This window comes from Camelus ferus, chromosome 22, assembly GCF_009834535.1.
Source record: "Camelus ferus isolate YT-003-E chromosome 22, BCGSAC_Cfer_1.0, whole genome shotgun sequence".
NCBI lineage: Eukaryota > Metazoa > Chordata > Mammalia > Artiodactyla > Camelidae > Camelus > Camelus ferus.
Genome location: NC_045717.1, coordinates 19,953,592 through 19,980,201, shown reverse-complemented (window position 1 = coordinate 19,980,201; position 26,610 = coordinate 19,953,592). Strand labels below are relative to the sequence as shown.

At 46.9% G+C, this 26,610-nt stretch overlaps 2 protein-coding genes across 4 annotated transcripts in view; one reads left to right on the top strand and one right to left on the bottom strand.

Annotated features, from left to right (window-relative positions):
- The window catches only part of LOC102521789 (mucin-16), a 56,542-nt gene extending 33,036 nt beyond the window's left edge, over positions 1 to 23,506 (top strand). For all 3 annotated transcript variants that reach the window (XM_032465553.1, XM_032465552.1, XM_032465551.1), the window contains 23 exons: positions 403 to 438; positions 773 to 832; positions 2,004 to 2,128; positions 2,220 to 2,287; positions 2,749 to 2,921; positions 3,190 to 3,225; positions 5,792 to 5,916; positions 6,013 to 6,080; positions 8,032 to 8,204; positions 9,617 to 9,652; positions 10,584 to 10,649; positions 11,553 to 11,674; positions 11,776 to 11,843; positions 11,997 to 12,169; positions 13,580 to 13,710; positions 14,060 to 14,127; positions 14,927 to 15,075; positions 16,181 to 16,341; positions 16,678 to 16,745; positions 20,273 to 20,439; positions 21,566 to 21,607; positions 21,817 to 21,896; positions 23,325 to 23,506. In XM_032465553.1, the coding sequence (XP_032321444.1) occupies positions 403 to 438; positions 773 to 832; positions 2,004 to 2,128; positions 2,220 to 2,287; positions 2,749 to 2,921; positions 3,190 to 3,225; positions 5,792 to 5,916; positions 6,013 to 6,080; positions 8,032 to 8,204; positions 9,617 to 9,652; positions 10,584 to 10,649; positions 11,553 to 11,674; positions 11,776 to 11,843; positions 11,997 to 12,169; positions 13,580 to 13,710; positions 14,060 to 14,127; positions 14,927 to 15,075; positions 16,181 to 16,341; positions 16,678 to 16,745; positions 20,273 to 20,439; positions 21,566 to 21,607; positions 21,817 to 21,896; positions 23,325 to 23,420 (2,291 nt within the window). In that variant the 3' untranslated portion in view covers positions 23,421 to 23,506. The remainder of the gene's footprint in view (positions 1 to 402; positions 439 to 772; positions 833 to 2,003; positions 2,129 to 2,219; positions 2,288 to 2,748; positions 2,922 to 3,189; positions 3,226 to 5,791; positions 5,917 to 6,012; positions 6,081 to 8,031; positions 8,205 to 9,616; positions 9,653 to 10,583; positions 10,650 to 11,552; positions 11,675 to 11,775; positions 11,844 to 11,996; positions 12,170 to 13,579; positions 13,711 to 14,059; positions 14,128 to 14,926; positions 15,076 to 16,180; positions 16,342 to 16,677; positions 16,746 to 20,272; positions 20,440 to 21,565; positions 21,608 to 21,816; positions 21,897 to 23,324) is intronic.
- Positions 6,190 to 26,610, bottom strand: part of LOC102522028 (zinc finger protein 709-like) — a 37,843-nt gene continuing 17,422 nt past the window's right edge. Inside the window, exon 6 of the mRNA XM_032465554.1 lies at positions 6,190 to 9,892. The gene's annotated coding sequence lies outside the window, so the exon portion shown is untranslated. The remainder of the gene's footprint in view (positions 9,893 to 26,610) is intronic.

Here is a 26,610-nt window from a genome sequence, read left to right as displayed (position 1 = left end):
ATCTCACCTCCAGCCTTGGGAAAACCCATTAAAGCCCCAGATACAGGCACCTCCTTCCTGGCTTCTCCAAGATGACGAGGTCCCCAGCCCAAGCACCTGGGATATGCTCTCCCAGCTTCTGTGACGACAGTGTTTACACCAGCCGTGAGGGGCTTTGGGTGGGGGGGTGCTCTGCTGCAGCGGGTTCTGCACCGAGTTCGGACTTGCACCGGGGCTCACATTCCAGGGCGCTTAGAGCAAGGCCTCTGTCCCTCTGGAGTCAGAGGGCAGCAGTGGACTTTGATCTCTTCCGGGTGAGCACTCAGTCTTCCTTCTAATGACTCATAGCTGTGGTGGCCCAGCTGCCTCCCCACTGAAGAGCTCTCACTTCCTACTTCCCACCATCTCTCCCTCTGTTTACAGGTTACACCCATCAGACCTCAGCCACCACTCCCAACAGTGAGTATTTCAGACTTCTGTATGTCTGTGCCCACCTCCCTTCCCCTGAAAAATCGGAGCTGCTCAACCAGCCAACTGTCCCCTCCTGTTACACCGCTATGAATGGGAGGGGTCCAGAGGACATGCATGGAAATGTGGGCTGCACTGGGGGTGGCAGGAGTCACCTCTCCTCCCCACCCCAATACACACAACCGAGAATGATGCCCTGACACCGGGCTAAATGGGGCACAGAGAGAGGCACATTTTTATCACCAGAGCCACCCCCACTGCCTCCATTTCCTTACAGGTGTACCACTCTGAATTTCATTTCTGGTATTTGGTTTTTTTCCCTCAGCTGCTGTGACCACCACACCCTTCCCGATGTCCTCTCTGGCTCCACCCCGCAAGCCCACAGGTAGGAATGCCCTTCCTGGTACCCACACCATTTCTACAACATCACTTACACCAGGTCACTTCTTCCCTCACTGCTTACTCACCTTCTCTGAGTGAACTCATCCATTTCCACGGTTCAGGGGCCAGCTGGCTCAGAATCGAACTCCTGAGTCCAGCCCACACCACACAGCAGCTCCTGAGCCTTGGGCCACCCCTCTGCCGGACGTCACGCAACCTCTTGGTCTCTGACCCTGATGTTGTCAGCTTCTCCCAGATTTGCTCCTTCTCCTCATCACCGAAGGAGGGACACGGGCACCAACTTTAACCCTCCCTCTCACTCACCACCCACATCCATCCATCACTGAATCATCTCTTCTTTCTGAGTATCCTGAGTCCTTCCTTGTCTGCATCTCCATCACCCAGTCTTTATTCAGGCCACCAGCGTTTTTTACAGGACAACTGCAGTAGCTTCTACACGGGATTCGAGTCCTCCACACAGCAGCTGCAGCGTCCCCTACAGGGTACCTCTGTCCGTATCACTCCCCTCTTGTGGACCACCTTTGGATGACTCCATCTGGTCTACAAATCGCCTCCAAAGCCCTGCACTGCATAGTCACTGCCTCAGTGTTCTGGGCTCAGAGGACCCCTCCAAGTCCCCAGTCTACCCTTCCCCACAGCCATAATGCACTTCCTCGTGGCCAGTGCACTTCACTGAGCACAGCTGCTCTGTCCTCCTGCCAGGACTTTAGCCAGGCTGTTCCTTCTGCTTAACACTTGCTCAGTTCCCATTCACTTAACTCTTACACTTTTGGACACACTTAAAATGATGCTTCCTTCAGGAAGCTCACCTCAGTCACTGGTTGGGTGTCTATCCTGGACTTGCACACCACCACCCCCCAGCAGCATAATGGTCTGATCACTCTCCTGGCCACACTGAGAGACTATGCGCTGCTCATCCTTGGACCTGCAGAGTCCAGCACAGAACCTCACACACATTAGGCGCTCAATAAATGCTCACTGAATGAATGAGTGGAGGTCCCCTATGTCTTAGGAATTCCATAATGTCTCTCCTTCAGCTCGGGTAGCCCACGGGTATACTTAGTCTACAGCCGGTCCCCGTGGTTACAGCCCCAGGAAACCTCAGCATTTCCATGGCCTAAACTGGACATCTTTCTCTTCCTCCTCCACTGCAGCTGCTGACCTTCACCTGGTGTCCTTCACCCTGAACTTCACCATCACCAACGTGTACTACACAGAGGACATGGGGCACCCAGCTTCTCTGAAGTTCAGCTCTACCGAGAGGATCTTACAGCACCAAGTGAGAGCCCTTTGATGCTGTTAGGTCCACCAGATACCCGCCTGCATATCCCCTCTGCCCTTCTGCTCACCTCTGTCTCTTTCCCCACCAGCTCAGGGCCTTGCTCAGTAAAACCAGTGTCGGCCCCCTCGACGCTGGCTGCAGGCTGGAGTCGCTCAGGTGAGAAGCCCAGATGGAATGATTCATCGTGGCAGGTAGACGCTCGTGCGCTGGCCAGTGGGGCTCAGGTGCTAGGCGTGCCCCTGGACATGCTGAGCTCCAGGCCCACCGTGACTCCTTCATGCCTGCTTCACGCCTAGGGGGGGACATGCTCAAGTCTCAGAAATGAGGCATCGCGTTTTTATTTATGAAATCTGTGTGATATTTTGTTTTATACGAAGGCTCTCCTCTTAGAAGCAGTGGGGTAACCACTGCAAATTCCTCTCTGCAAATTCTGTTTAAATGTTTTCCATCCTTAATTGTGAGGGGGCTAGTCTCCAATGAAAGACACTTAGGAGAAGCAGGCTTCAGAGCTAAGTCCTTCAGTATCTCCCTCAGCCTCCCCCTTTCACTTTCTTGCTTTCCACACCCCGGAGGACCCGTCCTTGGTACATGATGTTCCCATGTCCTTTCTTCTCCAGGCGTGAAAAGGGTGGAGCAGCCACTGGTGTGGACATGGTCTGCACCTTGCACTCTGACCCCGCGGCACCCGAGCTGGACAGAGAGCGGCTGTACTGGGAGCTGAGCCACGAGACCCACGGCGTCAGCCAGCTGGGCTCCTTCACCCTGGATGGGGACAGCCTCTACGTCAACGGTGAGGGGCTGTCTTACAGCTGTGGCCTCCCTCCCTGTCTCGTGCTGTCATTGCATTCACTTCTCTAAAATCAGCTTCACCTTCATTACGATGAAGTCAGAACTGGGTCCAGGCACTTTCAGTCTCGTGGCCCAGCTGCCTCGTCCCTGAACATCCCTCTACTGTCTCTTCCTCTTTGCTTCTTCTACAAGGTCCTCACAGCCTCCCTCACCTAGTCCTTTATGTTCACCCCAACTCTGATGCAGCCTCTCTCGCCTTCTCCCTGCAGGTTACACCTACGGACCCGCAGCCGCCACCACCCCCAGTGAGTACCCCCGCCCTGCTCTCCTGAGCCCGCCCCCACGCTGGGGTGGGAAAGCAGCCGTTCTCCGTCACCTCCTTCCTCGGTGAGGGAAGCACCCCTTCTCTCTCTCTCTCCTGGATCCTGGCAGAGTTCCAGGCCCAAGTGGGGCAGCTGCAGACACGGTCGTGTTCTCCCACGGTCACGTTCTGACCCTCACAGGGCTTTTTATCTCAGTTCTCCTGAAACCTTCTTGCCCCTGTGCTCTTTTCTGATCCTTCTCTGCACATCTCTGTTTGTTGTTCTGAGGGTTCCTCAGCATTGGTGTTCCACCTGTTGCTGGGTTTTTAGTGAACGCTGATGTAAACTGCCTGCCTCCCAGATCCTGTGCTAAGTTACATGCTCTATTAGTCAGCTCGGGCTGCCGTAACGAAATACCAAAGACTGGGCGTCTCAAACAGCAAAACTTTACTTTCTCACAGTCCTGAGGGTTGGAAATCCAAGGTCAAGGTGCCAGCAGAGCTGGTTTCCCCTGAGGCCCGTCCTTGGCCTGCAGGTGGCTGCCCTCCTGCTGCCTCTTCACATACTTGTCCCTCTGTGCACACACTCCTGTGTCTGTGTCCTAATCTCCTCTTCTTATAAGGACATCAGTCATAGTAAATTAGTGTCCACCTTGGAGGCCTCATTAAATTAATTACCTCTTTAAAGCCTTATGCTTCAAATACGGTCACCTTCTGAGGTACTGGGGACCAGGGCATCAACATATGAATTCTAGGGGGGACACAATTCATTCCAAAACATACACTCTATACTTTAATTCTCACTACAACCATGTGACTTTGCTCCATTTTAGAGCTGAGGAAACTCAGAAAGGCTACCAAGCCACACGGCAAATAACAGAGATCCTGTGACTCCACAACTCACTCTCCACGCTTCATACATCAGTTAGTTTATTCCACACCTATTACGTTCTAGTTCATGGGCCAGATTCCCCTGCCATTCCCAGTAAACCCTGTGATGAGAACCTTGTAGGTTTTCAAAAATCAATTGCCCTTGCCTTAGGAGTGTGCTACTTGAACCCTCTCCAGCTGTCCTTGGGTCCATCCCTGGTCTTTTACACCACAGCACCCTCCCTCGCTCCTTCCGACTACAGCAGGGTCCAAAACAACTGGTTTTCCAAGTAAGAAGAAGCAAATAAGAGGAAAACTAAGTTAAAATCAGCTCTGTGTTTTGTCTGTCACTATGCGGTCCTTGGGCTAGTGCCTGGAGCATTCTAGGACCAATTCAATGTGCATGGAAAGAAGGCAAGGTGGATGGGTGGAAGGAAGAAGTGATGAAGGGAAGGAGGGACAGAGAGAAGACGGATGAGCCGATGAAAGGCAGAAAAGATGGACAGAAGAGGAAAAGGATAAGGGAGGAAGGTGTAGAAACAGGAAAGGAAGGAAACAGGGATGTAAGGAAGGAAAGATGGATGATGGAAGGAAGGAAATGACGGTGGGGGACAAAGAACGATGAATGGATGAAAGAAAGCAGAGAATGAAGGAAAGATGGACAGAAGGATGCATAAAAGGAGGTATAAATGGGGAGAAGGAAGGAAGGGAAGGCGCGAGGTAGGAAAGAAATGATGTATGGATGGATGGACGGATGGATGGACAGGAGGATAAATGGACAGATGTATGGGTAGATGGGTGGAAGAAGAAAGGACAAATGGATGGGAAGAAATATGGAAGGATGGAAGGAAAGCTGAACAGAAGGAAGCCTGGAAGGAGGCAGGCACAGAAGGGAGGGTGGGAAGAGGGGAAGTAAACCTCTCTGCCAGGTTTTGTCTTAATCATTTAGCTCCTGCAATGCTCGTCTAGTCAAGTCAGGGGGCCTCTGGTCTCCCCTGCATCACATGCTCATTTATTCTGCTTCTTCTGGGGTCTCTACAGGTCAACCCCACCTATTGATCAGTCTGTGCCCAGCACTGCGCATAAACATTTTACAGAAATTAACTTGTTTACGCTTCATGATAACCTCTGAAGTAGGGATCATTATCTTACACATCAGTAAACTGAGATGCAGAAAGGATGGCTATAGCTGCCAGATGGTTGGGATTTTTTTAGCCAAGGCATAGAAGGCTGGCACACCTGGCTGTGAGGGGAGGAGAGAGACATATATGCATACATATTTTTATATAACTCTATAATATATGTTACATACTTATATATAATATACATTCATTAATATATTTATATATAAATATATGTGCATATTCATAGAGACAGAGGCACAGAGAGAGAGAGAGAGAGGCAGAGAGGCAGAGATGGAAAGTGGAGAGACTGCGGATGTCTGGGGTCACCAGTGCCTTTTCTCCTGGGAAAGAACAAAGCCACCAGGGTTTTCACGGAGCTCCCCATGCCTACATCAGGGTGCAAATGGCCCATCATGCCTCCCCAAGTCATTAAGCCTGCCCTTACTGGCTGCTGGAGCTGTCACCACTTACAAGCGGCCCTCAGGTTAATCAGGAGGAGGACAAAGGGCCCTTGGGAGCCCCACCCCGGGGTGGACACTGGGCCTCCTTCAGCCTTGGTTCTCTCTGTATCTTTAGCTGAAGAGGTCAGTAAGGAGCCATTCACGCTGAACTTCACCATCGACAACCTGCGCTTTTCGGCAGACATGGGCCGCCCCAGCTCCCTCAAGTTCAACATCACAGACACCCTCATGCAGCACCTGGTGAGATGCCTGCTTCCCCCTCTCACCCCTTTGAGCCCATCCTACAGGCCGATGCTCACCTAGGACCACCACTGGCTGTCTCTTCTTCCTCTCCAGCTCAGCCCGTTGTTCCAGAGGAGCAGCCTGGGTGCCCGCTATGCAGGCTGCAGGGTCACCTCGCTAAGGTGAGAACACCGCCACCCGCCACAGCCCACCACCTAGGGACATGGACTCCTGGCTGGGGGCTGCCCCAGATGCAGGAGGCTGTTCTCACAGGGTCCTTTTCTGCATCCATTTTTTCATATCACATTATTTATTTCTTACATTGTGATAAAGTAAATATAGACATGAAATTAGCCATTTTTAATTATATAATTCAGTGACACTGATTACATGCACAATGTTACACACCCATCACCACTATCTACTTCCAAAACTTTTCATCACCCTGAGCAGAAACTCTGTACCCACTGAGCAATGACTCTCCCGTCTTCTGGTCAATTTGTGACCTGTTGGCATTTGTGAGGCACTTTTCCATTCATATTTTCATACAAATGGCATAGACCCTGAGGCAGGCAGGAGTCCGGGTACCAGGCACTACTCCTGCCCACATCTAGTCTAGAAAACCGATACCTAGCAGGAGAATAAATATTTAAGTAAAGTGATGTCAGACACAGTCAGAGTGGAAACAGACGGGAAAGCAGCTTTGCCCAGGGGAACAGGGGGTTCTCTCTGTGGAGGTGACATCTGAGTTGTGTCCCAATTTGACAAGAAGGATTTGGCCATGAATACTGTTTCAGACAGAGGGAACCGTGTGGGCAAAGATCCTGAGGCGGGAATGGGCTTGGCATGTTCAATGAACAGCAAGGAGGCCAGTGTGGCTGGAGCAGAGAGAGCAAGACAGAGGGAGGGAGGGAGAAGAGATTCAAGACAGTCAGCAGAGTCGACACCACATAGTCTGGGAGAAGTTGTTTTTGTTGTTTCTTTTTTTGCTGAATTTGGGGGGGGTGTAATTAGGCTTATTAATTTTTTAATGGAGGTTCTGGGGATTGAACCCAGGACCTTGTGCATGCTAAGCGCACACTCTACCACTGAGCTATTCCCTCCCCCTGTTTTTTTTCCCAATTGTGGTAAAATACATATCACATGAAACTTACCATCTGAACTGTTTTTAAGTGTACAGTTTGGTAGCATTAAGTATATTCACACGGTTGTGCAGCCACTCTCCAGACCTTGCAAACTGAAACTCCATACCCATTAAACAACAGCTGTCCATTTCCACCTACCCCTAGATGCTGGCAACCACCATTCTATTTTCTGGGTATGACTACTGTGAACTTGACTACTTGGGGCACCTTACAGAGGTGAAATTATACAGTATTTGTCTTTTTGCGACTGGCTTAATTCGTTCAGCATAATGTTATCAAGGTTCATCCATGTCGTAGTGTGTGTCAGTTTCTTTTTTTTTTTTTTTTTTTGCAGGAGGGAGGTAATTAGGTCTATCTATTTATTTGGTTTTCAGTGGAGGTACTGGGGACTGAACCCAGGACCTCATGCATGCTAAGCTCGTGCTCTACCACTTGAGCTATACCCCCCGCCCCAGTTTCCTTCCTTTTAAGGCTGAATAACATCCCACCATATGGATGGCCTACCTTTTTAAATCACTGGGACTTAGATGTTTTCACAGAGCAGGCAATGTGCTAGGTGCTGGGGGTTCCACACAAAAACAGTGAACTAGACTGTCTCATTCCCTGACCTCACGGAGGTCACCATCTGGAGGAAACAGGGACAGATACTATATGCTCACCTAGAGGGTAACCAGGGCTGTGTTGGGGGAAGCACGAGGTGTTGTGGGAACCAGAAGAGGTCCCTGACCCAGCCTGGGAGAGTTCTTGGAGGAGGAGGAGGTATCTAAGTGGAGACCTGAAGGATGATCAGGAGATCACCCAGGCAGAGAGAAAGGGAGAAACAGACAGCAGTGACTGCATGTGCAAAGATCCTGGGGTGAGTCTGGCCAGGTGGAGACAGAGAATGGTTCAACAAAGCTGGAACACAGGAAATGAGGTGTGCAGTGACCACAGATGGACAGGTGCCAAGTGGACTGCATCCCCCAAAGGTCAACCTTTCCTTCCCCAGGTCTGTGAAGAATGGCGCCAAGACAGGGGTGGACATCCTCTGCACCTACCAGCAGCCCTCCAGCGGCCCGGGTCTGCCTGCCAAGCAGGTGTTCCATGAACTGAGCAGACAGACCCGTGGCATCACCCGGCTGGGCCCCTATTCTCTGGACAAGGACAGTCTCTACCTCAATGGTGAGCAGTTTTCAGTCTATCTCACTGGGTTCACACCCTAACTCTGGAAGGGTTTCCCTTGACTAGTCAGCTCTCTAGGGGAAACCCTGAGACAAACTCCAGTGGAAACCTCAACTCCACACTGACCTCACACAGCCACCCTGCAAGGCTGCTCCTTGATTAAACCCATTTTACAGATGAAGACACTGAGACTCAGAAAGTTTAAGTCATTTGCCCAAGTGGATGCAGCTTGAAAGTGAGGGAACCAGGGCATGAGTCCAGTGGTCAGCATCCAATGCTGTGCTCCGTTCCACATACTAACTCATGCAAGCGTCTTTCTAGGGGAGACTTAGGGAAAGGAAATCCCCACATCTGTCTCCTCTCCCCACTTCTCACCCTGACCAACATGGGCTTCTCTCTTGGTTGGGACCTCTATGCCAGGAAGGAAAGCAGATGTTCTGAACATCTTGGGGGTCCAAGCTTCAGACACCCTGGGTATCAGCCTAGAATCCAGGAAGAAACAGCATTTGAATGGGTGACCCTTAATGAGAGGGTCCTGGTGGGGCAGAGCACAGCTGTGGTGAGGTAATTACGACTGGAATTACTCAGCTTTCCTCCTCTCTGTCCCCAATCTGGGAACGGAGCTTGGCAAGTCACACTTTCTTATCACGACTGCCCCATCAGGTGGGCAGGGAGACGTCTGGGTCCTTTCTGACTCCCATTTTCGCAAAGAGGAAGGAAAAGGGAAACACAGAGAAGGGAAAGGCACTGTCCACCCCCACGGCAGGTTTTGCGCCAGTCTAGGTTTTGAAGTTCTTCTGAGTTTACATTCTTTTCCCTTCACCTCGGCCATTACAGGAGCCAGTTTAGGATTTCCCCTTTTGTAAACTGCACAACTTACATGCTTCAATGTGTTCACTCATTCAGCATGTACCAAGCATCTGCTATAAGCCAGGCCTGGTGCCCGGCACCAGGGACAGACAGGCTCCATGTACAACCTATCCTAATGTAAGCTCCGGCAGGGCAAAGGCTGTCTAGTTCAGCAGTGTATTCCCCAAATGTAAATGGAACCCGACACACTGTAAGCTCTCATTAAATATTCATCAGATGTAGCGACAGGTTGGAGGGAGGGTGAAGGGCAGATGGCGGGTTGAACAGATATGTGGTGGTGGGAGGGGACTGTGTGAACATAAATGGGATGAGAGTCTCTCTTGTTGGGGACATGCTGGAGGGTGGGTGAGGAAGGGCTGTTTCTAATCAAAAGGTCAGGGAAGCCTGTGCAGTGGAGATGACATTTGAGCCTGAGCCTAGAAGATGCACAGGTGCTGACCTGGCGCAGAGGGCAGAGCGTCCAGAAGGGAGCCCCACGCAAAGGCGCAGACACCTGGGATTGCTCCTCGGCCTCCCCTTACTGTGTGACTTTCTGTTGCCAGGTTATCATGAACGTGGTCCAGATGAGCCTCCGACAAGTACGTATCTTTTCATCCACTGCCCATTTCAGCCTCCAGTGGTCTTGAGCCAAGCTTTTCTTCTCCCTGACAAAGAGCGCTGGCCCCAAACCCGGGCTGGTCTCCGGAGTGGAGGCGGGGTGTCAGTGGGAGGAAGGATGCTGGGTCCTCGGTCTCCTTTTGGACTTGCAGCCATGGTATCGGCTTTCCGCATTTTCTACACCCTTGAGGGTCGGAGGAAGAAATCTGAACAAGCATTTCCTACAGGAATAAGGGTTGAGGTCAGATAATGATCTTGTAGTCTGTGCCTCCTAATAACAAAATCCCTTATAGGAGCCCCAGAAGGGGCCTCGGGGTCAAGTTGTAAACTCTTGGCTACTCGTGGTTGGCCAGATTTGTCCACTCACTCATCCGATGATCACTTCATCTATCTTTTCACCCATCATTCTTCCAGCCTCCCAGTTATCCCTTCTCCCAGGCCCCTTCCTCCCTTTCTCCCTCCCTCCCTCCTCCCCTTCCTCCCTTCCCTCTGTCCATCTGTCACCTATCTTCTGCCTAGTCACCTGTTCTCCTTCCTTCCATCTACACTTCCATTCACCTCTCAACTTGTCCTCCTTGTGTTTCTTCTTCTTCCTTTCGCTTTGACCCTCCTTTTGTCCGTTCTTCCTCTGTCCTTCCAGGTACCCCATCTATCTGTCCACATTTCTGCCCATCCATCTGTCCATCCTCTTTGTTCAGTCTCTCTCGGTCACTCAGTCTCACTCTCTTGGGCTCATTCATTCACAGGCTTGCTCATCCCTCTACTCACACACTCACTCCTTCCCTCACATTAATGGTATACCCATGAATGCTTGTCCTTGGACAACCACTTCTGGAGTCCAGGTGAGCTGGAGGGAGCTTCTCCCACTCTGTGGGGGTCTTGGTTCCTCCCTGATGACTGCCCTTTCTGCAGCTCCTGAACCATCCACTACGTTCCTGCCTACTTCATCATCACCTGTGCAACCAGAATCCACCACAGGTATCTGGGGGGGTCCCCTTTTCCTTCCCAAGAGAAGCTCTCCAGCCCCACACATCTATCAGCCAATTGTAACACAGGAGCTGGGAGGCCAGGGTGTGCAATTCTGGTCTTAGGGCGAACATTATACCAACAGTCAGTCCGAGGCTGGCCCTCATGGAGCCCCCAGGCTTGTGAAATTAACAGACTGTTACTACACTTTGTGATCCCTCTCTTGGGGTGAGGCACCTGGTGTAATTTGGAAGGGAAAGGCTTTCTGAAGAAAGTTTCACCTGACCTGAGTCTTTAAGAAAAAGTAGGAGTCATCCAAGTAGAGGATGAAAAGTTTTCCTGGCAGATGGGATTCCACAAGCAAAATGTCAGTGGTCAGTGTATGGGGAGAATTAAGAGAAAATTGGTTTGCATAAGCTTAAAGCTTTACTTGGAGCAGATGGATAAATGAAGCTGAAAGGTTGGCAAGAACCAGATTTAGAAGGACTTCGAGTGTCAGATCAAAAAGTTGAACTTAGTGCCAAAGGCCATAGGGACCCATGGGTGGTACCAGAGCAGTGGTGACGAAAGTGAGATTTTCATTTAAGAAAATTTCTTCTAGTGTTCGGTGTAGAGAACATCCTTCAGGCAGGGCATCCAGCGAGCCTGCTGGGGTGCTGGTCCAGGTCAAAGAAGAAAAGAAAGACCTGGGCTGGGACGGGGACGGAGAGGAGGGGTGTATGTGAGAACCACTCTGCATGTAGAGCTGGTGTTACTCGGAGAAGAAGCTGAGCAGATATGCTGGTTTTGACTTGGGTGGCTACACTGGGGGGTGATGCCCCGGAAGAGAAGACAACAGGTAACGAATGCGTGATTCTGGTGTGGTCCCAGGCCAGCTCTCAGTGAGAGCCATCTATCCTCCCCATCTTGTTGCAGCTGTGGGACACAACCTGAAGACCCTCACACTCAACTTCACCATCTCCAACCTTCCATATTCACCAGATGCGAGCAGTGGCTCAGCCATATTCAACTCCACCGAAAGGGTCCTGCAGCGCCTGGTGAGATGCTGGTTCCAGCAACCCTGGTGGGATAATTAACCCCCCAGCCCCGCCCCCAGCCCCTGTGCTTCCTGCTCCTCATCCTTCTCCTGCCTCCCCAGCTTGGCTCCTTATTCCAGAAGACCAGCCTGGGCCCCTCCTACTCGGGTTGCAGCCTGATCTCCCTCAGGTAAGACCTTTTCCTGAGCACTTGCCAGGAAGGACCACTTTGGGTGACCCACCCCCTTTCTCTGCCTTCCCACTTGCTTCTCCCTCTTTCCGGCCCCACCCTCCAGAGGCTTCGGGGCCTCTCTCTCGAGTCCTCACACCCCTCTCTCCCCAGACCTGGGAAGGATGGTGCAGCCACCAGCGTGCATGCCGCCTGCACCTACCACCCTGACCCCTCGGGCCGCAGGCTGGACAGAGGGCAGCTTTACTGGGAGCTGAACCAGCTGACCAGTGGTGTCACCCAGATGGGCCTCTACACCCTGGTCAAGGACAGCCTCTTCGTCAATGGTGAGTGTTCATGCTGAACTTGGATTTACAGTGATCTTTACTTTCCCTGTTCTATTTAATGTCCTCTTTCTTGAGTCGAGGGGTGATTAAGTTTATTTATTTATTTAAGGAGGGACTGGAAGTTGAACCCAGGACCTCGTGCATGCTAAGCATGCACTCTGCCACTGAGCTATACCGTCCCTCCCTCTTAATGTCCTCTTTAACAAGACAGCCCAAGTTCTGGTTGCGGGGTACCCTCCCCAAACCTCCAGTGGAGAAGGTCTCTCCTGTCAGCTCAGGAAAACAGCATGAAATTCTCTGACCAAATTAATGTAACGAATTTTGATTCAAAACCAGAATGTCTGACCTGTGGGATCTCTTGGGACAGAGGTTCTTCTATGTGCAGTTCCCCCATGACAGTGGTTCTTCCCTGGGGGCAAGGAAACACGCAGCAATGTCTGGAGACATGTTTGACTGTCACAGTGGGGAGGGGGCTCCTGACATCTAGTGGCTAAAGAAAGGCCAGATACGTAGCTAATATCCTCCAGTGCCCAGGAGACCCTCACCACCACCAATTATATAGCCTCAGACACCAGCTGTTCTGAGGCTGAGAAGCCCTGCTGAACACGGTCCCATCATTTCCAGATGAGCACCAGATGGACGCTCATCATACTTCACAGCCATTATTTATGTAATAACCCAATTCTACAAAATTAGTATTTGTTTCAAGTGGCGCTGAATCCCCAATTCTTAGTATGTCGGCACATCGTAGTACCCTGGGAATGAGTGAACAAATGAAAGATGAGTATCTCAGCCCCTAATATCTGGGGGTCCACTGCAGTTCACACTCACTCACTCAACAAACCCACATGTGCAACCATTCTGTCCCAAGTCACGTTCTGGGTATGGAGATAGAATACACAGGTTCTGTCCCTGAAAAAAGTCATAATCAAGTGATCTAAAGATGATTTAGGGACACAAAAGAAGTCAGAGACACCATTATTAACAGGATGCCAGGGAGTGCAGAGGTGGGGCAAGTCACGGAGTGATTCCTGGAGGAGGTTATGATGTGCCTGATACTGTACTAGGCGCTGGGACACGACAAGAACAAGACACGAGTGCCTGTTCTCATGGAGCTCCATCTCACTGGGCTCCTGAAGTAGGAATAGGAGTTTTCTTGGAAGAGGGTGGCAGAGCATTCCAGGAAGTGGGAACTGCGTAAGCACAAGCAGAAAAGCTCAGCTCAGGTGACTCCTTATAAGATTCCAGGTTCCCCTCTAGGCAGTGACTTTCAATTTGGGAGCCCCTGTAGTCCCCAACATGTGGGCCTGATTTTGGCTGATGACGACAGTAGGCAGGGGACCCCTGGGCCACCTGCCTCTGTGCTAAAAGCTGAGAGTCTCTGTCTTTTTCCCCTCTTGGTGGCTGCAGGCTACGCGCCCCAGAGTTCCTCTATCCGGAGTGAGTACCAGCTAAATTTCCGCATCGTCAACTGGAACCTCAGCAACCCAGACGCCACGTCCTCAGAGTACATCGCCCTGCTGAGGGACATCCAGGACAAGGTGCGCTCTCTCTCACTCCTCCCAACTCTCTCTGCCCCGAGGGGCCCCTCTGATTCGTCAGTCTGACCTACATCTATTAAGTGGTTGTTTCAACTCTTCACTTTGCCTGTGGGTTCTGGGTTCTCTCAGATTCCAGGGGCAGTGACAGAGCTGCCCTCATTTCTCAGATGGGCAAACTGAGTCTCAGAAAAGGGAGCACTGTGTCCAAGGTCACACAGTGAGTTAGGGGCGGAGCCAGGAACTCAGGTCTCCCTTGCTGCAAGGTTTGTGTTTGCTCCTCCACTGGCTTCAGTCGCCCCCTCCAGCCCCAAGAGACCCCCATCTCACCCCCCCACACCCTTTATCCTAGGTCACCACACTCTACAGAAGCAGCCAGCTACAAGACGTATTCCGCTTCTGCCTGGTCACCAACTTGACGTAAGTTGAGGAGGTTGGTGGCATTGTCTGAGCTCCTGCGGCACATCCTTGGACTGGAAGTCACTGGCATGGTGTCTATTCTGAACCCCCACATCCCTGCCAGCGAATCTCACCATCTCCTTCCATAGGTCTTTGGGGTGCAGGAAAGGGATTAACCTCATGGAGCCACCCAGCCCCTGCACTCATCTCCTTCTTGGGAAACATAGCTTGCTGCTAATATCAGTCCAATAATAACATTTACCACTGCCAGGCTCCCTGCCGAGTTCTTCCATGCTTGATCATCTCACTGAATTCCCATAACATTCCCCCTGGGAGGTAAAAGCAATGTTCACCCCCATTGTTCACATCGGAAAACAGGCTCGGATAAGTGAACAGCTCCAGAACTGTCAAAGTTGGGTTTGAACCCAGGACTCCGAGTGGTGGGTGGAGGAACTAGAGACAGAGGCTCATGGGACACGGGGCTGACTTTGAATATGACCAAACTGCAGTCCCTTTGTCTTCAACGTGGGGACAGTTACAATACTAGCTTCCACGGCAGTGATGGAGAGGGAATGTGTGGGTCACTTCTTAGAGGTGAACAATGGATGGTCATTACTGTGACTGTTGTTGCTTCTATTCCCAGCTCCTGGGAGCCTTCCCTTTTGGGTCAGGGTCTCTACTCTTCCCTGGGGGAAAAGGCAGTCAGGTAATCCCCCACTGCTTGCCCCAGGTCTTTGGCTCAAAAAGGCCAAAGGAGCCAGACTCAGGAGGCACTGCTGGTGTTGGGTGCTGGCTGAGTTCCTATGGTCTCTGTTCCTAGGTTGGATTCCATGTCAGTCACTATCAAGGCACTGCTCTCCTCCAGCCGGGACCCTGGTGTGCTGAAGCAAGTGTTTCTAGACAAGACCCTGAACGCCTCATCCCACTGGTTGGGTGCCACCTACCAGCTGACAGATGTGCATGTGACAGGTGTGAGATTGGGGGGGGGCGGTGGGGACAGGTTCATGGCTGGAAGAGATTGTTTTATGAGGGATAGGGCTTCTGGGTAGCAGTGGAATGGATGGAGGCTGCAGAGGAAGTGGGGGGCTTTCTGGAAGCCCATGTTGATGATTCATGGCAATGTGGCATCCAGCAGGTGGCAGGAGGAGAAAATGCAGCGAATGCACCCAAGGGAATGGTTATTCCACGTGTCAATTGTTCTAACCCAGAATGTGAAGGCTCCTAGGTTTCCTTCTTAGGCTCAGTTACGAGTCGTGTCTTGGTTGACTGGTTGATTGACTGACTGTTTCCTTCAGTGTACAGCCCATGCAGATAAATAGGCACTCGTGATAACACTGTGGTAACTGCTATAGTAGGGCAATTCCTAACATTGGTGGGAACCCCAGGAAGGGCTACACAACTCTCTTGGACAGTTTTCTACAGAAAATGAAGAAACTAAGATCTGAAGGGGGACAGGACCTAGTTGGGGGGAAGAGCTGGGGAGCTGAGCTACATGTGTGCCTATAACCCAGAAAGTGAAAAGAATCCGTCGCGTTTGGGGAAGCTGTAGGACGTCTGGTGTGGCTGGAGTTTACACTCTGACGTGAGACAGTGACCACTGTGGCTGAAGATATGGGCAGGGGCTTTCTTGGGCACTGAATGGTTTGTGGAGGAACACGACACACTCAGAGTTCTGCTCTAGAAACTCATTCTCCAGGTGCCGCATGGAGAATGGATGGGGCCAGGGAGACACATTAGGAACCCGGGTCAGTAAAGGTGTGTGGCAGATGTCCCCTGGGGTGGTCAGCACCCGCACCTGCCGACTCTGCCCCAGAGAAGCCCAGTCTCTTCTTCCCCACATCCTAGGGTGCTCTCACAATGCCTGGTGAAGTGTTGGACACAAACAGATGGATGGATTCAAGTTGGACAGACGGATGGAGGGTCTTCTGTAGCCGATTTTTAAAAACCCAGCTCAGTCCACGTTGCCAGGAATAAATAGACTGGCTATAACGACTTCTTTCTGAAAAACTTCCCTGATGGGGAACTTTCATTCTTTTTATTCTACACGTGGACTTGTATTCTCTTTTAATTCTAGAAATAGAGCCAGTTCGTCTACCAACAGACCAACCAACAAGCAGTCCCAGCTTCCAGCACTTCCTGCTGAATTTTACTGTCACCAACATACTCTATTCCCAGGACATAGCCCAGCCAGGCACCACCGAACACCAGCGGAACAAGAGAAATATTGAGGATGCGGTGAGAAGGGTGTCGTGGGTCCACCCTGTTCCCACGGAGAGACTGACCTATGACCACTGGGCAGTCAGACGGTGACTTTTTGTAACAATTCATGAAGACAGGTTCTTATTCCCATTTTACAAATTAAGAGACAGGCACAGAGAGGTTCAGTTTCTAGCCCAGGGTCATAGAGCTAAGTCATACCCTGGATGGGACATCCTTTCATATACGTACCTGGGCTAGTGTTTTGGAGACAAGGGAAAATAAACAGATGGGGAGGTGTGCTCATTGGCTAAAAATTCTCTAATGCCACTGGGCCGTGGGTTCTGACCAAGGAAATGTTGCCCTGTCTTTCAGCTCAACTGGCTCTTCCGAAACAGCAGCATTGAGAGTTATTTTTCTGACTGTCAAGTCTTAGCATTCAGGTGAGTTCCAGCTCAGGACCTGATCACTCTGTAGACTTCCACTGTCCTTTAAAAGTGTCCCCATGCCACGGTCTCTCAGTTCCTGGCTGTTCTGGAAGAGAGCACTAGGACTAGGAAGCTGTTATCCACACACCAGCTTTTTCCTAAACCAGTGAGAGCTGTGTAAACCTCAGCAGACATGAAGGTTCTTGGTGCTGGGACCTACAGAATATAGAGTGTAGCATTCATGTCTTAAGAAATCAGCTCCAAAAAAAAAAAAAATCAGCTCCTGAAGCCAGAATCCATGGGAGATGGGGGTTAGATTCCAGATGACTTGGAATCCAGGAGTCTAACTGTGCTGTCCTATAGTGGAACCACTAACCATAGGAGGCAAATACAATTCACACACCATAAAATTTTTGATGTGCATTATTTGTGGTATATTCTTAGAATGGTGTAACCATCTGGTTGTCTAATGGTGGGATATTTCCATCACACCAAAAAGAAATCTTGTCACCAACAACAGCCACTCCTCATTCTTCCCTCACCCCCACTCCCCAGCAAACAATAATTTACTACTTTCTGTCTCTGTGGGCTTGCCTATTCTAGACATTTCATATAAATGGAATCATACACTATGTGATCTTTTGCAATTTTCTTTTGCTTAGCATAGTGTTTTCAGAACTTATCCAGGTTATAGCATATATCGATCTTTCGTTCCTTTTTAGGGGTGAATAATATTCCGCTGGATGTTTGGACCACTTTTGTTTATCTGTCCATCCATCAACGGACATTGGATTGTCTCTGCTTTGGGGCTATTATAAACAATGTTGTTATGATCATTAATGTAAAAGATTTTATGTGAACATATATTTTTATGTCTCTTGGGCATACAGAAATAGAAGTGGGTATTGTAGGGTCATACTCTGTTTAATTTTTGAGGAACCACTGAACTATTCTCCACAGAGGTTCCACAATTTTACATTTCCTCCAGCAATGTATGAAGGTTCCAAATTCTCCACATCCTCACCAAGGATCAATATTGTCCTTTTCTTTTTTTTCCCCACTTACAGCCATCCAAGTGGGTGTGAAGTGGTAACTCACTATGGTTTTGATTTGCATTTCCCTAATCATTAGTGATGTTAAGCACTTTTTCATGTATTTATTGGCCTTTTTTATATCTTCTTTGGAGAAGTGTCTGTTCAAGTCCTTCACCTATTTTTAAACTGATTTGTCTTTTTAATATTGAGGTATAATAGTTTTTTATATAGTCTGGATACTCAACCCTTACCAGATATATGATTTGTAAGTATTTTCCCCTATTTGAAAGGCTGTCTTTTCACCTTCATGATAGTATGTTAAAGCGCAAAAGTTTTTCATTTTGCTGAAGTCCAATTTATTTATTTTTCCCTTTGGATTCTTGTGCTTTTAGTACCATATCTAAGTAACCAACGCCTAATCCAAGGTCATGAAGATTTACTCCGATGTTTTCTTCCAGGGGTTATTTAATTTTATCTCTTATGTTTAGGTCTTTAATTTATTTTCAGTTAACTTTTGTATACGATGTGAGGTAGGGACACAGTTTCCTCCTTTTGCAGGTGGATATCTATTTGTCCCAGCTCCATCTGTGAAGGAGCCTATTCTTTCCCAAATATTTTGGAACCTTTGTAGAAAATCGGTTGTCCATAATTGCATGAGTTTGTTTACACACAGTAAATGTTATTCCATTGATCTATATGTCTATCCGTATGCCAATGGCACAGCGTTTTGATTACCATAATTTAATGGTAAGTTCTGCAGCTGGGAAGTGGAGTTGTCCAACTTTGTTCTTTCTCCATATTGGTTTGGTTATTCAAGTCACTTGCAATTCCATATTAATTTTAGGAACAGCTTATCAATTTACATAAAAGAGCCAGCTAGGATTTCGATAGAGATTGCATTTAACCTGTAGATCAGTTTGCGGAGTGTTGTCATCTTAACAACACTGAACCCTGATTCATGAACACAGGATGCCTTCTCATTTATTTAGCTCTTTTAAAAAGTCTTTGAACAAAGTTTTGTAGTTTTCAGTGTACAAATCTTATACTTCTTTTTGTTAAATTTATTCCTAAGTTTTTAGCACTTTGCTGTTTGATGCTATTGTGAATGGAATTGCTTTCCTAATTTCATTTTCAGAATGCTAACAACCAGTGTGCAGAAATGCAGTATAGATATTTGTATATTGTTCTCATATACTGCAATGGTGCTGAACTAGTAGGGTTTAGGTGTGTGTACGTATTACTAGGGAACTTCTATATACAGTATCATGTCACCTGCAAACAGTTTAACATCTTTTCCTGAATGCCTTTTACTTCTTTTTCTTGCCTAACTGGCATCATAAGCTTCTTCAGTATAATGTGACTAACATGAGATGAGGGCAGACATCCTGGTCTTAAGGGAAAAGGTTTAAGTATGATGTTAGGTGTAGTCTTTCCATGAATGTTCTTTATCAGGTTTGTAAAGTTTCTATTTCTGAGGCTCAGGTTTTTCTTTTTAATCATGAAATTATGTTATATTTTGTGTCAAATTCTTTTCTGTATCTACTGAAAACATGTGGCACTGTCCTTTATTCTATCAATGTGGTGTATTACACTGATCAATTTTTTTTAGCTGTTAAGCCAAACTTTCAGCTAGAGTAAGAGTTTAAGACCTTCTCAAGTTTTCCTGGGCATGCACACAGCCCTGCACACTTGCGGTCTTCTAGATCCCCAAAAAATGCACCGGAGCTTTTCAAAGTCCCCTGTAGACATCTCATTCCCCCAGTTTTACTTTCAATTTATTGGCTCACCTCTTGCCTGCCTGTGGGTTATTGCTCCCGTGGGCAGACTCAGTGTAAAACAATTAGCACTAATTGTTTGAAGCAAGTGCCCTGGGGTTAGGTCTTCCTCACTGAACAGGCTCTGAGTCAAATAAAGAAAAGCCCTGAAAATGAGGCTTTTTTTTTTTTTCAAAGAGCTGCCAGAGAGGTCAAATAGTGACAATTCAATGGGGATAGGTTTTGGGGGGAGCTCTAAACTTATTACAGTTTTCAAAGTTGAGGCCCTTGGGAGAGCAGGAAGAGGGCTGTGCAAGTTATAATGCCATAAAGTTTGCTCCATTTTACCAAGATTCAACCGTTTTTTCTTAACTAAATGCTGCTTGGTTTGTTGCAAGGCTTTGGTTAATTTCTAGACTTCTCAAAAAGTTGCCTTTGATGCTGTTTGCCAGCGTTCTCATTGTTTTTCTGGATTTTCAGAGGTCTCTACTCCAACATTTCAAAAACGTTCTCCCCGTAGCTATTTACTTATAAAGTTAACTCAATTAAACAAAATGTGCCATTCAGTTTCTCACCTACACCAGCCATATATTAAGTGCTTGTTAACAACATGGGGCGAATAATGACTGTATTGGATAGTGCAGACAAGTGTTTACATCACTCCAGGAAGTTCTCTTGGACGAGACTAGAAGCAGGGAACCTAGAATTGGGGAAGCATTCCAGATAACCTTGTTCATCCCTTGTGTCCTTCCAGGTCTGTCCCCCACAGCAACCATACTGGGGTGGACTCTGTGTGTAACGTCTCACCATTGGCTCGGAGACTAGACAGTGTTACCATCTATGAGGAATTCTTGCGGCTGACCAAGAACGGTACCCAGCTGCAGAATTTTACCCTGGACAGGAACAGTATCCTTGTGGATGGTAAGGCTCCTGCTGGGGCAAGAGTGGGGACTTTTCCTGGATATCTGGAGATCTGGGGATGTATCAGAGATGACACAGTCCCATAGGCTTTACCCACTACTGAGGGAGAAGAAAGCACACAGTGGGATATAGGAGACACTCGCCTTCTCCTAGACAGCACCATGCAATAGAACCTTCTGCAGTGATGGCAGTGTTCTATATCCGTGCTGTCCAGTGCATAAGCCACATGAGGCTACTGAGTATACGTCAAGCATGGCTATTGTGACTGGTTTTTATGGTTACTGATTTTTAATGGCACTGAGCGCTAGATTTTAAAAATTTTGTTTAATGAAAATTAATTTTAATTTAAAAAGGCACTTGTTGCTGCTCGCACTGGACAGCATATCTTAAGAATTTGCCCAGGGAAAGACCATATGAGCAGCAGGACCTGCAATCCTCCCCTCTTGCCCAATGGATGCTATGTCCTTACCCTTAAGGAGTTAATGTTGTATTGGAAATAACAAGAATAGGCAATTATAAATAATAGGAAATTATAAATTACTTGATATGAACCAATCCATACTGGGGAGTAGTAATCAGAAGGCTTCCTGGAGGAAATTACCATATAGGCAAGCCCTGTGCAGTAAGTATTAAAAAACTCAGTCAAGGAGAAGGGAGTGAATGTATTCATCGGCAGAGAAGAGAGCTTTTAGGTGGGAATTTATAAATTTAGAGATTTCGTGGTCTTGTCAACTGTGATGACCCATTTGCCCCTCTACTAGCATAAGATGGGCCAGCCCATCATCAATCGTCCATTCCCAGAGGTCTGATTTGAAATATCACACTCTTGTAGTATGACAATGGGTTTGTTATTATGTAGCAAAGTGTACTCATTTTCAATCAGTGATGCAAACTAAAATGGCATGAAACATCATTACGTCTACATGGCTTTACTATTTCAGTTAAACTATGGGATGAAGCAAGGGCACCAAGTGTTACTAATTTATACACTGGATGTAATATAGTTTCTACTGGATGAAATACAGTTATTTCTAGGTGATGGGTGTTTGTGATGTGGTTTTATTTTTCTCTGTATTTGAAACGTGTTATTTCAAAAAGTAACATTCTCTGTTTCATTCACCTTCAGGGTATTCTCCCCAAAGAAACGACGTCTTGAGTGAGAATTCTGGTAAGCCTCAAAGACGCTCCAGCCCAGGATGGGGAGGGAATATTTTGATTCTGTGCCTTACAAAAGAGAACCATGTACCCAGGGTACTGGATGATGATGAAAGTTGGCCAACGGATGCCAAGGACTGTTGAGGCGCAGTGGGGGAGGGGAGAGGCAGGGGCCCTAGGGGAATGACAGGAGGTGGCTCACACCAGCACTTGTCTCCCCAGACCTCCCCTTCTGGGCCATCATCCTCATCTGCCTGGCGGGACTCCTGGTGCTCATCACATGCCTGATCTGCTGTTTCCTGGTAAGCCAGGAAATGTTGCTGTCTTTTTACTATCAGGTTGTAAGGGGTTCTTTATATATTATAAATACACATCCTTTGCTGGGGATATGTTTTACAAATATTTTCTCCCAGCCCATGTGTGGTTTGCCTTTTCCTTAACAACATTAGTCATTAGGGAAATGTAAGTAAAAAGTCATAATGAGAGACCACTACATGCAAGAATGGCTGAAATTTAAAAGACTGATATAATAAATGTTGAAGATGTGAAGCAACTGCAACCTATACTTTTTACATAAACATCTATGTACCCAACTTTTAGTAACATTACCTCTTTATGGACATTATCACTTTACCATTAGGAGAAAAACTTCTTATATTATGAGCCTGTTCATTATCATCACTACATTTTTTTCTCTTAAATTGGGAATTGTGAAGACAAACACAGCCCTAATCTAAAACTGGAAGGGTAAATTATTGGCTAGTAAAAATTTTAAGTATACACGTGAACACAAATAACAACTGACAGTAAAAGTGTCAAAAAGACCATTTTAAAATGTTAAACAACATTAAACTCTATGCAACCATAAAAACATGATTAAACTATGCAACCATAAAAACATGATTAAACTATGCAACCATAAAGAAAAAGACATGAAGCAACCAGAACTCTCATACAGTGCTGGTGAAAAGTAGTTTAGATGCACCTCTAAAAGTTAGTTTGTCCAAGACAAAACATATGTCTATACAAAGATTTGTACACAAATGTTCATAACAACTTTACATATACTAGCCAAAGACTAAAAACAACCCAGAAGTCCATCAATAGGTGAATGGATAAACTGTAGTATTGTATCGCCCCACAATGAAATACTATTTAGCAATAAAAAATGCATTAGTAATACATGCAAAGATGAGTCTCAAAATAATGATGCTGGATGAAAGAAGTTAGATAAAAAAGAGGACCATTTATAAACCAATTCTAGAAAATACTAGCTATAGGGCTATAAATCAGATCATAGTTGCTGGGGAATAAGAATGTGTTTGCAAATGACAGGTGAGGAGGAATTACAAAAGAGCATGAGGAAACTTTGGGGAATGACGGGCTTTCCTTTTCTTGATTGTGGTGATGGTTCAGTAAGTTCTAATCCAAACATCAAATCATTCACTTTAAATGTAATGCAGTTTACTGAATGTCACTTACACATCAATTAAGCTGGGGTTGATGGGGATGTGAAGGGGATATCAGAGAGAACAGGGCAGAAAAGGGGAGAGAGGAGGAGAGAGAGAGAGGTGAAAGAGGGAACAAGGGAAGGAAAAGGACTGAGAAAATGAAGTGAAAAAAGGGAGAGACACGGGAGCATCAGGTCTCTGGCTACCCGCTTCCCTCGTAGCCCCCCATCCTTGGGCAGCTGAGTGCTCCATTCTCATGCCGCCTGCTCACCCTCACAGGTCACAGTCAGGCGGAAGAAGGAGGGAGACTACGAGGTTCAGCAGCAATGCCTGGGCTACTACCTGCCGCACCCAGACCTGAGGAAGCTACAATGATGACACCTGCCAGAGCCCCCCCCCTTTCCCAGTCAGGTTCCCAAGGGGCTTTGGCTGGACGAGAAATAAACCACATTGGTCAGACACAACCTCTGGGCCTTTCTTGACTTGGCCCCTGAATGGTTCACAGTGGACTAAGATAAAACTTTTCCCCTTCTTTAAGTCCTAAAGACAACTTCAACTTCTGTCTGGTGGTTTCACACCATTTCCTCCCTCAGGGACACCAGCACTGGTGAAACAAGCACAGATGCAGCCAACGTACAAAATCGACGTCACACTTCAGTGTGCGGTTCCCCTACCCAGTCGCCCACTCCACTTCTCCACTCGTGCAGCTGTCACCCCATCTCCAGTCCTCCATATTCTGCACCTCTTTCCCCGAAGCCCTACAAGTCCCAAGTTCTCTTGCACTAGACTCTGATGTGCATATTCACAAGGATGTCCAGAAAATCTGCCTTGGTGGCTTCTCTCCCTCATCATGGGCCTTGCAAGATGGAAAACAGATCAAGAAGGAATAAGTAGCTCAGACATGACACTGCCATTAGCCTTGGGACCTGGGAGCTGAAATGACTGGGTGTCTGGGAAGACTGAATCCCAGAGTAGTAACCAACTGTAGAAAGATGGTGTCTGTGTTGGATGTAAAAATGAATAAAACTCAGGGGAAAGCTCTGAGAGAAATGAAAGTCTCTTTTCCATTTTTTTTCTGCATCCGATCTAACTGGACATTTATAGCAGAGGCTCCCCAACATGCAGCTCAAAGCACCCCGGGCATGACACAAATACTACAGATGTTCTATTATTGCTTAACACATCGCTCTCAGACACTACAACTCTCTGACAAAGGTAAGCCATCATACACCTAAACAAGCAATTCGCCAGTGAAAACATACAAATGGCCAATAGGCACATGAAAAAATGCCCAATATCGCTAATTATCAGAGAAGTGCAAACCAAAACTACAATGAGGTATCACCTTACAGCAGTCACAATGGCCATCATTCAGAAGTCCACAAACAATAAATGCTGGAGAGGGTGTGAAGAAAAGGAAATCCTCCTACACTGTTGGTGGGAATATAGTTTGGTGCAGCCATTAAGGAAAACAGTATGGAGATGCCCCAAAAAACTAAAAATAGACTTAGCATATGATCCAGCAATCCCACTCCTGGGTATATACCTGGAGGGAAGTCTAATTCAAAAAGAAACATGCACCCCAGTGTTCATAGCAGCACTGTTTACAATACTCAAGACTTGGAAGCAACCTAAATGCCCACTGACAGATGACTGGATAAAGAAGTTGTGGTATATTTATACAATGGAATACTACTCAGCCATAAAAAAGAATAAAACAATGCCCCTTGCAGCAACATGGATGGACCTAGAGATCATCATTCTAAGTGAAGTAAGCCAGAAAGAGAAAGAAAAATACCATATAATATCACTCATATGTGATACCAAAACCAAAAAAAAAAAAAAGACACAAGTGAGTTTATTTACAAAATGGAAAGAGTCCCAGACATAGAAAACAAAGTTATGGTTACTGGAGGGAAAGCGGGTGGGAAGGGATAAACTGGGAGTCCAAGATTTGCAGATACTATTATACATAAAATAAATATACAAGTTTCTTCTGTATGGCACAGGGAACTATATTCAATATCTTGTAGTAACCTATAATGAAAAAGAATATGAAAATACGTGTGTGTGTGTGTATATATATATATATGTGACTGAACCATTGTGCTGTACACCGGAAATTGGAACAACATTGTAAACTGCCTGTATTTCAGTTACCAAAAAAAAGTATGGTTTCACACTCTTTACAAAACCAAGACATGAAAGCAACCTAAATGACTGGATAAAGATGTGTATATATATGGAATGGAATACTAAGCCATGAAAGATAATGAAGTAACGCCATTTGCAGCAATACGGATGGACCTAGAGGTTATCATACTAAGTGAAATGTCAGACAAAGACAAATATCATATGATATCATTTATATATGGAAATTAAAATGTGACACAAATGAACTTATTTATAAAACAGAAACACTCACAGACATAGAAAACAAATTTATAGTAATTGAAAGGGGGTGGGGGAGGGATAAATTAGGAGTCTGGGATTAGCAGATACAAACTACTATATATAAAATAGATAAAACAACAAGATCTTACTGTACAGCACAGGGAACTATATTCAAAATTTTGTAATAAACCATAATGGAAAAGAATATATACACACACACATATATATGTGTAAGTGAATCACTGCTGTACACTAGAAACTAATACAACATTGTAAATCAACTATACTTCAATTTAAAAAAAAATTATGGCTTCAAGTTCCCAAGTCTGAACAAAGTAAGCATACACGGAAATCCTTCAAGTCTTGTTGCCTTCATTTAAAGACCTCCGGGCAGAAGGCCCAAGAATGGCCACAGCTGTAGAACATGCAAGTGTGACTCTACTCCAATTGTTAAGAATTAGGTTGCAGCTAGACTGTTTCAGTGTGATCTAGAATGATTCCCAACAGAAAGACTTTACTTAGCTTTTGAGACAGCACTGGCAATGCCAATGTGCGATACAGAAGCATTCTGAAATCAAGGGCACACGTCATTAAAGAGATCAGATAAAAACAAGGGACAGACTGTAAAAATTAAAGCCTCACAGGAAAGCAGACAGTAGCTCCGCAGCAGATCCAAGCAGTATCCACCAGCCTGCTGCCGAATGATCCCACAATCACCATACCATACTTTAGGACCGTCACCAGATTTGGCACTGACAACACCACGTGGCACTTACTTGTGATTGCTGTCACCTGTCTTAATTGATGAACGCATTCTGAAGGAGTGTTCTCCAAGCAAGGAGACTGCAGCCACATAAAAAGACTTTACATCTTGAATTCAATTGCATCAAGTGTGACTAGCAAAATAAACACCTTATTATTGAAATATGCTTCAAGACTAAGATTTTACCACGAGCAAAACATAAGTGAGGAGGAAGGGGCAATGAGGGGGGAAAAAATCACAAGACCATCACCAAAGCCTTACATTTTAAAAAAGGTTACCTTCACTATTCAGGAAAGGGGTTAGATGGGGAGTGGGCAGGAAGTTAACAAAGTCCTACCAGGGCAACCCTGTTTGGCTGCTTCTGTAGTGGATACTTTGTGGGGTGACACCAGCCAACCCCATGTGCGA